Source organism: Oncorhynchus keta, chromosome 17, assembly GCF_023373465.1.
Source record: "Oncorhynchus keta strain PuntledgeMale-10-30-2019 chromosome 17, Oket_V2, whole genome shotgun sequence".
Taxonomy (NCBI): Eukaryota; Metazoa; Chordata; class Actinopteri; order Salmoniformes; family Salmonidae; genus Oncorhynchus; species Oncorhynchus keta.
The window spans coordinates 43,029,184-43,041,708 of NC_068437.1; the positions used below are offsets into that span (position 1 = coordinate 43,029,184).

General features: G+C 41.7%; 1 protein-coding gene across 2 annotated transcripts in view; it reads right to left on the bottom strand.

Moving 5' to 3' along the window:
• LOC118395876 (transcriptional enhancer factor TEF-1-like) overlaps positions 1–12,525 on the bottom strand; it is a 109,571-nt gene that overhangs the window by 23,498 nt on the left and 73,548 nt on the right. For both annotated transcript variants that reach the window (XM_052466125.1, XM_035789900.2), the window contains 5 exons: positions 11,135–11,199; positions 9,606–9,668; positions 2,876–3,001; positions 2,735–2,781; positions 2,143–2,204 (listed from right to left, as the gene is read on the bottom strand). In XM_052466125.1, coding sequence (XP_052322085.1) covers positions 2,143–2,204; positions 2,735–2,781; positions 2,876–3,001; positions 9,606–9,668; positions 11,135–11,199 — 363 coding nt within the window. The remainder of the gene's footprint in view (positions 1–2,142; positions 2,205–2,734; positions 2,782–2,875; positions 3,002–9,605; positions 9,669–11,134; positions 11,200–12,525) is intronic.

A 12,525-nucleotide genomic window follows, 5' to 3' on the forward strand; every position in this document is an offset into this window, starting at 1 on the left:
CTCCTGGCTACCCCAACCCCGACCAGCAGCGCCGTGCACCCCGCAGCTACTTGTCCAAGCCTCCCCAGCTGCTCCTTCACCCAAATCCAGACAGCAGATGTTCTGAGAGCTGCAAAACCTGTACCCCTATAAATCAGCTGGGCTAGATAATCTGGACCCTCTATTTCTAAAATAGTCCTCAGCCATTGTTGCAACCCCTATTACTAGTCTGTTCAACTTCTCTTTCATATCATCTGAGATTCCTAAAGATTGGAAAGCTGCCGCAGTCATCCCCCTCTTCAAAGGGGGAGACACTCTAGATCCAAACGGTTACAGACCTATATCCATCCTGCCCTGCCTTTCTAAAGTCTTCGAAAGCCAAGTCAAAAAATAGATCACTGACCATTTCCACCCTAACGTACCTTCTCCGCTGTGCAATCCGGTTTCCGAGCTTGTCACGGGTGCACCTCAGCCACGCTGAAGGTACTAAACAATATCATAACCGCCATCGATAAAAGACAGTACTGTGCCGCCGTCTTCATCGACCTGGCCAAGGCTTTCGACTCTGTCATTCACCACATCCTCATCGGCAGACTCGATAGCCTTGGTTTCTCAAATGATTGCCTCACCTGGTTCACCAACTACTTCTCAGATAGAGTTCAGTGTGTCAAATCGGAGGGCCTGTTGTCCGGACCTCTGGCAGTCTCTATGGGGGTACTACAGGGTTCAATTCTCAGTCCGACTCTTTTCTCTGTATATATCAATCATGTCGCTCTTGCTGCTGGTGATTCTTTGATCCACCTCTACGCAGATGACACCATTCTGTATACATCTGGCCCTTCTTTGGACACTGTATTTACAAACCTCCAAACGATGCCATACAACACTCCTTCCGTGGCCTCCAACTGCTCTTAAACGCTAGTAAAACTAAATGCATGCTCTTCAACAGATGGCTGCCCGCACCCGCCCGTCCGACTAGCATCACTACTCTGGACGGTTCTGACTTATATGTGGACAACTACAAATACCTTGGTGCCTGGCTAGACTGTAAACTCTCCTTCCAGACTCCTATTAAGCATCTCCAATTCAAAATGAAATATAGAATCAGCTTCCTATTTCGCAACAAAGCCTCCATCACTCACGCTGCCAAACATACCCTCGTAAAACTGACTATCCTACCGATCCTCGACTTTGGCGATGTCATTTACAAAATAGCCTTCAACACTCTACTCAGCAAATTGGATGCAGTCTATCACAGTGCCATCCGTTTTGTCACCAAAGCCCCATATACCACCACTGCGACCTGTATGCTCTCGTCAGCTGGCCCTCGCTACATATTCATCGCCAGACCCACTGGCTCCAGGTCATCTAGAAGTCTTTGCTAGGTAAAGCTCCGCCTTATCTCAGCTCACTGGTCACCTTAACAACACCTACCCGTAGCACAGGTATATCTCACTGGTCATCCCCAAAGCCAACACCTCTTTGGCCGCGTTTCCTTCCAGTTCTCTGCTGCCAATGACTGGAACGAATTGCAAAAATCGCTGAAGTTGGAGACTTATATCTCCCTCACTAACTTTAAGCATCAGCTATCTGAGCAGCTTACCGATCGCTGCAGCTGTACACAGCTCATCTGTAAATAGCCCATCCAACTGCCTAACTCATCTCCATATTGTTTTTATTTACTTTTTTGCTCTTTTGCACACCAGTATTTCTATTTGCACATCATCATCTGCATATCTATCACTCCAGTTTTAATTAGCTAAATTCTAATTACTTTGCTACTATTGGCCTATGTATTGCCTTACCTCCTTACTCCATTTGCACACACTGTATATATATTTTTTCTATTGTGTTATTGACTGTACGTTTGTTTATCCCATGTGTAACTCTGTGTTCTTGTTTTTAGTCGCACTGCTTTGCTTTATCTTGGCCAGGTCGCATTTGTAAATGAGAACTTGTTCTCAATTGGCCTACCTGGTTAAATACACTCACTAACATGATACCCATTAGCTATATCACTAGTAGCATTAGCCATGTAACAGTATTAATGCCCTGGATGCCATTGGAGGTGCCAATAGGTGCCATTTTGTTTGAGCGTTGGCCTCAGATAAAGTGAAATGAGCTGATAGAAATAAGGTGGTTCGGGTAAAAGGGCACCCTCACCTGAGATGGTGGTCGTTACAGCTGTCTGGCTGGGGTAGGCCTGCTGGGAAAATGGCTTAATGCTGAAGATAAAAAGACAGAATTAGGAAGTTGACCTGGTTATTGCAATAATACAAAAAATTAACTAGGTAGATAAGTTATAAAATCGAGCAAACAAATTAGTTAAGTTATTACTTCATCATCGTATATTATCAATAACAAGACAGACACTTTATTTTATTTACTTTCCTGCTCTTTTGCACACCAGTATCTCTACTTGCACATCATCATCTGCTCATTTATCACTCCAGTGTTAATCTACTAAATTGTAACTATTCGCTCCTATGGCCTATTTATAGCCTATCCCCTCGTGCCTTTTGCACACACTGTATATATACTTTATTTTTTCTACTGTGTCATTGATTTGTTTATTGTGTTATTGGCTTGTTTATTTTTTACTCCATGTGTAACTCTGTTGTTGTCTGTGTAACACTGCTTTGCTTTATCTTGGCCAGGTCGCAGTTTCAAATGAGAACTTGTTCTCAAGTAGCCTAACTGGTTAAATAAAGGTGAAAAAAATTAGAATAATAAAAGACACATTAGGACGACTTACTCTTGTGATGATCCAGGCTGGCCAGTGGATATCATACCCTGCCAAAACTAGGGAAGAGTAAATTAATGGACAATCAGGACAGCACAATGCACATCAAGTTAATTGTTACGAAATATGTGGGTTTAGTGAGGGGTGTCTTACTCCTGTCGCCCCAGGGAAGGTGGGTCTTGGGAGGCCCAGCTTGTTGTGGATGGCAGTGGCAGAGACGATCTGAGCCGAGGACATGGAGGCCATACTCTGCAGTGCCTTGTCTTTCACACTCTGGTCCTTCAGTAGAACACAACACAATGACTCAGAGTGGTGGGACAAAGAACAAGCAACAACAGCCAAACAAACACACACACATTGGTGGGGAGTTAAGAGAAATGTTATTGTTTTCCCTAACAACAGTGGTGAAACTAACCAATACACATTTTAGTACTATTTTATTTCTTCATTCTGTGCTGCGACTCTTGCTGTATTTTTTTTTATGTTTATGTATAGACAACCTCACACACACACACAAGGCCGTCTATTTGCCTGAAAAATATGTGCTTTTAAGAGTACAGAATTCTATTGCTCTTCATTTTTCTCTGAGCCTGAATAAAAACACAGAATAAAAACACAGAACACCCATTGTGTTGTTATTGAGTCTTGAATTGAATACCTAACAATTTAAATGTGTTTATCTTCGAGGGGCAGAGCTTGTCTTGTATGAAAAAACAGTACATTACCCAAACAGATTGTCAAAAGTGGCGCAAATAAGGGCTGGATTTAATCCGTATTGCGGAAGATCTGAGTTAAAATTCGAAGGTAATTTCTGATTGAGCTGACATTGGCAGTGTTTACTGCAGTCTCCTTTAACGTTGTAACATTGCCTTTAAATTTCAATCGAGCTATAACACGGATACAGATTGATTCCAGCCCTAAGTGATTGAAAGAATCCCACAACCAAGGACATCAGGGCAAGATTCTAGTGTATGCTGAACATTGGAAAGAAAGCACTCCGGTGCTTGAGTTCTCTGTAGAGAAGTGGCATCTGTGGACATTTTATAAGTCGTACATTTTAATCAAATTTATGAAAATCATACAGTATCAGTAAAAGGTGTTGGCATACAGTTGAAGTCGGAAGTTTACATACACTTGTTTTTCAACCACTCCACAAATCTCTTGTTAACTTCCTGGTGACGGGGCAGTATTTTCACGTCCGGATGAAATGCATGCCCAAATTCAACTGCCTGCTACTCATCCCCAGAAGATAAGATGTGCATATCATTAGTAGATGTGGATAGAAAACACTCTGAAGTTTCTAAAACTGTTTGAACCATGTCTGTGAGTATAACAGGACTTATGTAGCAGGCGAAACCCAGAGGACAAACCATTCAGATTTTTCTTTTGAGGTCACTCTCTTTTCAATTATGTTTCATTGGGAATCCAGATTTCTAAGGGACCTTCTTGCAGTTCCTATCGCTTCCACTGGATATCACCAGTCTTTAGAAATTGGTTGAGGTTCTTCCTTTGTGTAAAGAAGTAGCCCTGTTCAAAACAAGGGTCACTTGAAGTGTACTGTTAGATAGAGGCGCGTGACCAGAAAGGTAGCGTCAGTTTGTTTTCTTCCTGTATTGAACACAGATCATTCCGTCTTCAATTTGATCTATTATTTACTTTAAAAAATACCTAAAGTTGTATTGCAAAAGTAGTTTGAAATGTTTTGGCAACGTTTACAGGTAACTTTTGAGATATTTTGTAGTCAAGTTGCGCACGTTGGAACCAGTGTTTTTATGGATCAAATGTGCCAACTAAATGGACATTTTGGATATATATCGACGGAATTAATAGAACAAAGGGACCATTTGTGATGTTTATGGGACATATTGGAGTGCCAACAAAAGAAGCTCGTCAAAGGTAAGGCATGATTTATATTTTTATTTCTGCATTTTGTATCGCGCCTGCAGGGTTGAAATATGTTTTCCCTCTTTGTTTACGGAGGTGCTACCCTCAGATAATAGCATTGTTTGCTTTCGCCAAAAAGCCTTCTTGAAATCTGACATGTTGGCTCGATTCACAACACGTGTAGCTTTAATTTGGTATCTTACATGTGTGATTTCATGAAGGTTTGATTTTTATAGTAATTTATTTGAATTTGGCGCTCTGCATTTTCACTGGCTTTTGGCCAGGTATCCCAGAGAGGTTAAACGATAGTTTGGCAAGTCGGTTAGGACATCTACTTTGTGCATGACACAAATAATTTTTCCAACAATTGTTTACAGACAGATGATTTGACTTATAATTCACAGTGGGTCAGAAGTTTACATACAGTAAGTTGACTGTGCCATTAAACAACTTGGAATAGGCTAATTGACATCATTTGAGTCCATTGGAGGTGTACCTGTGGATGTATTTCAAGGCCTACCTTCAAACTCAGTGCTTCTTTGCTTGACATCATGGTAAAATCAAAATAAATCAGCCAAGACCTCAGAAAAAAAATAGTAGACCTCCACAAGTCTGGTTCATCCTTGGGAGCAATTTCCAAATGCCTTAAGGTACCACGTTCATCTGTACAAACAATAGTACGCAAGTATAAACACCATAGGACTACGCAGCCGGCATACCGCTCAAGAAGGAGACGCGTTCTGTCTCCTAGAGATGAACGTACTTTGGTGCGAAAAGTGCAAATCAATCTCAGAACAACAGCAAAGGACCTTGTGAAGATGCTGGAGGAAACAGGTACAAAAGTATCTATATCCACAGTAAAACAATATATATATTGAAGCAACTTCTCAAGACATCAGTCAGGAAGTTAAAGCTTGGTCGCAAATGTGTCTTCCAAATGGACTATGACCGCAAGTATACTTCCAATGTTGTGGCAAAATGGCTTAAGGACAACAAAGTCAAGGTATTGAAGTGGCCATCACAAAGCGCTGACCTCAATCCCATAGAAAATTTGTGTGCAGAACTGAAAAAGTGTGTGCGAGCAAGGAGGCTTCCAACCTGATTCAGTTACACCAGCTCTGTCAGGAGGAATGGGCCACAATTCACCCTACTTATTGTGGGAAGCTTGTGGAAGGCTATCCAAAACTTTTGATCCAAGTTAAACAATTTAAAGACAATGCTACCAAAATCTAAATGAGTGTATGTAAACTTCTGACCCACTGGGAATGTGATGAAAGAAATAAAAGCTGAAATAAATCATTCTCTCTACTATTATTATGACATTTCACATTTTTTAAATAAAGTGGTGATCCTAACTGACCCAAGACGGGGAATTTGTACTATGATTAAATGTCAGTAATTGTGAAAAGTTTAAATGTATTTGGCTAAGGTGTAGGTGAACTTCCGACTTCAACTGTACCTACTCATTCAAGGGTTTTTCTTTATTTTTACTATTTTCTACATTGTAGAATGATAGTGAAGACATCAAACCTATGAAATAACACATATGGAATCAGGTAGTAACCGAGAAAGTGTTAAACAAATCAAAATAGATTTTAGATTCTTCAAACTAGCCACCCTTTGCTTTGATGACAGCTTTGCACACTCTTGGCATTCTCTCAACCAGCTTCATGAGGAATGCTTTTCCAACAATCTTGAAGGAGTTCCCACATATACTGAGCACTTGATGGATGCTTTTCCTTCACTCTGTGGTCCTTTACTCTGAGGTCAGGTGATTGTGGAGGCCAGGTCATCTGATGCAGCACTCCATCACTCTCCTTGGCCAAATAGCCCCTAAACGGCCTGGAGGTGTGTTACCGGTCATTGTCCCGTTAAAAAACAAATGATAGTCCCACTAAGCGCAAACCAAATGGGATGGTGTATCGCTGCAGGATGTTGTGGTAGACATGCTGGTTAAGAGTGCCTTGATTTCTAAATAAATCACAAAAAGTGTCACCAGCAAAGCACTCCCACACCATCACATCTCCTCCTCCATGATTCACAGTGGGAACCACACATGCGGAGATCATCCGTTCACCTACTCTGGGTCTCACAAAGACATGGCAGTTGTAATCAAAAATCTCAAATTTGGACTCTTCAGAACAAAGGACAGATTTCCACTGATCTAATGTCCATTGCTCATGTTTCTTGGCCCAAGCGAGCCTCTTTTTATTATTGGTGTTCTTTAGTAGTGGTTTCTTTGCAGCAATTCGATCATGAAGGTCTGATTCACACAGTCTTCTCTGAACAGCCGATGTTGAGATGTGTCTGTTACTTGAACTCTGAAGCATTTATTTGGGCTGCAATCTGAGGTGCAGTTAACTCTAATGAACTTATCCTCTGCAGCAGAGGTAACTCTGGGTCTTCCTTTCCTGTGGCGGTCCTCATGAGAGCCAGTTTCATCATAGTGCTTGATGTTTTTTGTGATGACGCTTGAAGAAACTTTCAAAGTTCTTGAAATGTTCCGTACTGACTGACCTTTATGTCTTAAAGTAATTATGGACTGTCGTTTCTCTTTGCTTATTTGAGATGTTTTTGCCATAATATGGACTTTTATATGGACTCTTTTACCAAATAGGGCTTCTGTATACCACCCCTACCTTGTCACAACACAACTGATTAGCTCAAATGCATTATGCATTATTCCACAAATAATCTTCTTGCGACTAGCAATCCCGTATCCGGGAGCGTAATCATAGCCTCAAGTGCATTACCATAACGCAACTTTTCCTATTTCTTTGATAATCGCAAATTAAATTAAATAAATATATTCAAACACAAGCTTAGCCTTTTGTTAACAACACTGTCATCTCAGATTTTCAAAATATGCGTTACAGCCAACGCTAGACAAGCGTTTGTGTAAGTTTATCATGGCATAATGCTATGCTAGGCTCTGCTGGCAGCAGGCAACATTTTCATGAAAATAAGAAAGGCAACCAAATTAAATAATTTACCTTTGAAGAACTTCAGATGCTTTCACTCAGGAGACTCCCAGTTAGATAGCAAATGTTCCTTTTTTCCAAAAATAATATTTTTGTAGGCGAAGAAAAAGGTCCCGTTTGTTCATCCTGCTTGGCTGAGAAATCGACCGAAAAATACTTCAACTATAACGCCAAACTTTTTTCAAAATTTGCTCCATAATATCGACAGAAACACGGCAAACGTTGTTAAGGATCCATCCTCAAGGTGTTTTTAACATATGTATTCAATAATATATCCGTCGAGGCAGTTGGTTTCTCATAAGAAACGATTGGAAAAATGGCTACCTCAGTATTTTACGCAAGATTTTCTCCAGGAGACACCATGTGACCACTCGCCCTATATGGTCCCTTACAGCCATTCTCCAATGGAAATGCCTAAAAAGACGTCACAATGCTATAGACACCTTGGGGAAAACGTGGAAAATGTAAGCTCACTCCTAGCTACTTCACAGCCATATAAGGAGTCATTGCCATGAGGCGGTTTCAAAAAATTGGGCACTTCCTGATTGGATTTTTATCTGGGTTTCGCCTGTAACATCAGTTCTGTGGCGCTCACAGTTTTGGAAACGTCAGAGTGTTTTCTTTCCAAAGCTGTCAATTATATGCATAGTCGAGCATCTTTTCGTGACAAAATATCTTGTTTAAAACGGGAACGTTTTTCATCCAAAAATTAAAATAGCGCCCCCTATATCCAAGGCACACCTGTTAGATTAAATGCATTCCAGGTGACTACCTCATGAAACTGGTTGAGAGAATGCCAAGAGAGTGCAAAGTTGTCATCACGGAAAAGGGTGGCTACTTTGAAGAATCTTGTTTTACACTTTTTTGGTTACAACATGATTCCATATGTGTTATTTCATAGTTTTGATGTATTCACTATTATTCTACAATGTAGAAAATAGTGAAAATAAAGAAAAACCCTTGAATGAGTAGGTGTGTCCAAACTTTTGACTGGTATTGTATGCGTGGGTTAATGGACTGCCTCACTGCCATTTGAATGAAAGAAGCCTTGGGAGAAGATGAGCATGCTGGCAATGACGACGCACTGAGATGGAGCGTACGCAGTAGCTGCTGGTGATAGATACACACAGGACATACATTACACAGTACATAGGCCTTCCGCAGCAGAACACAACACTATGGATCTAAGAGCAGGGACACCTTCACATCAAGCTATACAGACGGGCCTGAAGCATAGCCAACAGTACAGTATATTGAGGGTGGTACTTACCATACATGTGACCTAAATGCAAAGAGATGAGAGTGGTTATATTCTTACAGGCCACTTATCACCTGTATACTTCGCTATTTGGACAAGACTAACTAGTGCCTGTATTACAACATAGGATGATGATAATGTTCAGATAGTTAGAGATGAAATGGGAGGTATTGACAGTGGTATGTAAAGCATGACCTTGCAAACATAGGCCATGCAAGCCGAACCTGCATGAACAGCTTCCGTGTTAAACGATAATAAGGTCATAACTTCTGGCTGACTGCTAGCTCATCTACTGTACAATCAACAGCGAACACGTCTTGGTAGTACGCTGCCTGAATTTGCTGTCAGTGGCTTGCTGTCTTAACATCATGCACTGTGAATGTTGTGCAATCTGTTTTCGTGATCAAAATTTATATAACAAAAAAATATATATTTCAGTATTTTCTTGCAAGTTGACGGAAGAGATCTGCATTGTACAACACTGTTTAATTAAATATTATGAAACTGAACATACAATTAAATCGTTGATCAGTGACAGAGTGAAGAACTATCACATTGCAAAGACATTTCAGTTCTGCTATTCTTTTGTTAGTTACAGGAAGCAATAAGAAACAGAGCACAACACGGGGAAGTCTGGGACTAGCCCATCGAATGCTGAACAGGAATATCAGATGTGAGGAATCTTAGATGCATCCCACCTGTCACCACGGCAACAGAAACAGGAAGCTACACAAACAGTGCAGTAGGCAGTAGCTCTTACCTTTAGCTTGGTGTGAAACTCCCGAGATTTCCGTCTGGCAAGAACCTGAATGTGACTGGAGACCTGTTGGGAGGGAGACAAGGGAACAGACTGTTACCATGGAGATGAAAAGAAAGCGGGCCTAACCCCGCCACTGGGGACACACACTCCTCCCTTGACAACTGCTGCCAGCGCCCTGTATCCCTCCACCTTTCTCTCTGGCTAAGATTCAACAGTGAAAAAACACCTGTGGTCTTTTGACATCAAGTGCTATGCATCATGCAAAAACACCTGTTTTGATTCTATGCATAGCCACACAGCTCAAAGTGTCTGAGTTCGGCCTGTGGTGTCAGATGACCTGCATTCCAGCACCCTCTAAGGGCTGCACAGAAAATGGCAACGTGTGTACATCAGGGAATGGACAGTGAGTGAATATACCTCAGGGATTGGACAGTGAGTGAGTATGTACATCAGGGATTGGACAGTGAGGGACTACATCAGGGATTGGACAGTGAGTGAGTATGTACATCAAGGATTGGACAGTGAGTGACTACTTCAGGGATTGGACAGTGAGTGAGTATGTACATCAGGGATTGGACAGTGAGTGAGTATGTACATCAGGGATTGGACAGTGAGTGACTACTTCAGGGATTGGACAGTGATTGACTACTTCAGGGATTGGACAGTGAGTGAGTATGTACATCAGGGATTAGACAGTGAGTGACTACTTCAGGGATTGGACAGTGAGTGAGTATGTACTTCAGGGATTGGACAGTGAGTGAGTATGTACTTCAGGGATTGGACAGTGAGTGAGTATGTACATCAGGGATTGGACAGTGAGTGAGTATGTACATCAGGGATTGGACAGTGAGTGACTACTTCAGGGATTGGACAGTGAGTGAGTATGTACATCAGGGATTAGACAGTGAGTGACTACTTCAGGGATTGGACAGTGAGTGAGTATGTACTTCAGGGATTGGACAGTGAGTGAGTATGTACTTCAGGGATTGGACAGTGAGTGAGTATGTACATCAGGGATTGGACAGTGAGTGGTTCAGGTTTCATTACACAGTGCACAGCATATCTGAGTCAGTGTTTCCCCTATATTCATTTCTCAGCGACGTGCAGCCATTGCTAAATCGTTGCCACCACGCCAGAAAATGTGATAAATGTTTTAAGTAATACTAATTATAATATATGGAGAGAGAGAGAGAGAGAGAGAGAGAGAGAGAGAGAGAGAGAGAGAGAGAGAGAGAGAGAGAGAGAGAGAGAGAGAGAGAGAGAGAGAGAGAGAGAGAGAGAGAGAGAGAGAGAGAGAGAGAGAGAGAGAAAATAGGGTGGGTAAAACATTTTCAGTGTAAACTGAAATGTGTAGAATTGCAGGAAATTAGTTTTAAAATGTCAACATTTTGTCTCTGTGGCCAAGAGGAGGGACTCTGATATTTTGAGTTTGGAGACCATGCCATTGGCCACGTCCATACCACTCCCCTCCTTGCCACAAAAAAAGAAAAAAAAGTGAAAACTCATATGGGAAAGGCAGTCCCTCTTACCTGCTTTCTTGTCCTTGTCTTTCCCGTTCTTAGTTTGATGTATCTTGCTATCAATTCATTGCGACCTGAGGGAAGAAACAAAGCACTAAGACAGCAGTCTGGGTGTGTAGGTAATGGCCCCCTGACTTTTGTGTCCACTCTAGACAGGTGGGTATATGTGGAGGGGGCCTGGTGGGGGAGGCTAACCCTAACCCTCATTCACTTGGAGGGGACCATTGTGTTAAGGCCACACGGACAGGCGGACAACATGTGACCTCGGCCGAACAAACAGCATCTGGGGGATTTAGTGGTGTGACCCTACTCCCAGCAGGCCCGCACTGTAATCTCCCACCGCCCATGCTGGGGCCTCCCTACTCTCAATCGTGTACACATAACATGACAATATGGGCATTCATGCAGACGCCCAATCCCCAGATCAAAGGCCGCAAAACGGCCAGCTGTAAGCATGCTTACTGCTGAATAATTCATTCTTTTCACTAGCTTGCAAACACGCTCAGCAGGACTTGGCAGGCGCACTAAACAAGAGAGAGGGAGAGCGAGGGTTAAGGAAAGAGTGAGAGAGGGAGGGAGAGAGCTAGAGGGATGGAGGGAGGGAAGGAGAAAGAGAGAGAGAAGATTAAAGACCCTCAACCTAACAGACGAAACCAAGAAAATCCCTCCCCCATGATACTCATAAAATAGCCCACTATGAGTTGAGTAAGCTAATCTTTATTTTCAAAACTAGACAAAAAGATTGCACTCCCAGAAGAGTGCCAAGACAGAGAAGGTTCTGCACTGATGGACATTATTATAGTCAAACGTTTCAGAGGTAACACTGCTCTATTTCACTCAGCTTTTTTCTGAAACCTTGTCCAAAATCTGGTCCATCACAAATCCCTGCTGTGCTTGTTTTCTCTGTAAAACCAGCCAATTAATGTCATTACTGCATGTGAAACATATATTCAAATTAGTTTTCTCTGAAAACACTTAGAAATAAAAGAAAATGCCTTGCAAATCCTTCAAGCAAATATCAACTAGACAATATATCCTTTCATGATCCCTCAAAAGCAGGAAAAATGGTGGGGAACATATTACTAGCCGTGTTTGACCAGAATACAATGGACGTCTACAGGTAGTACTGTAGAGGTGTGACGTTTAAACATCTAAACGAATTTCGGATCGTTAACATTTTGAAAAAATCCCTAACTGAAAACGTTTTATTAAATTAAAATCACAGTGCCGTCATCACAAGACTACCGCTAACAGATTGGTCCCGATCATCATCATCATAAAGGCAAAACAATGTTTTTAACAAAAACTGTGGTGGCGCTGATGGAGAAATTGTACAATGTACAAAGTGCAAGCTCTCAAACACCATACGTGGCATTAATAACAGAATGTTGGATGTCGAT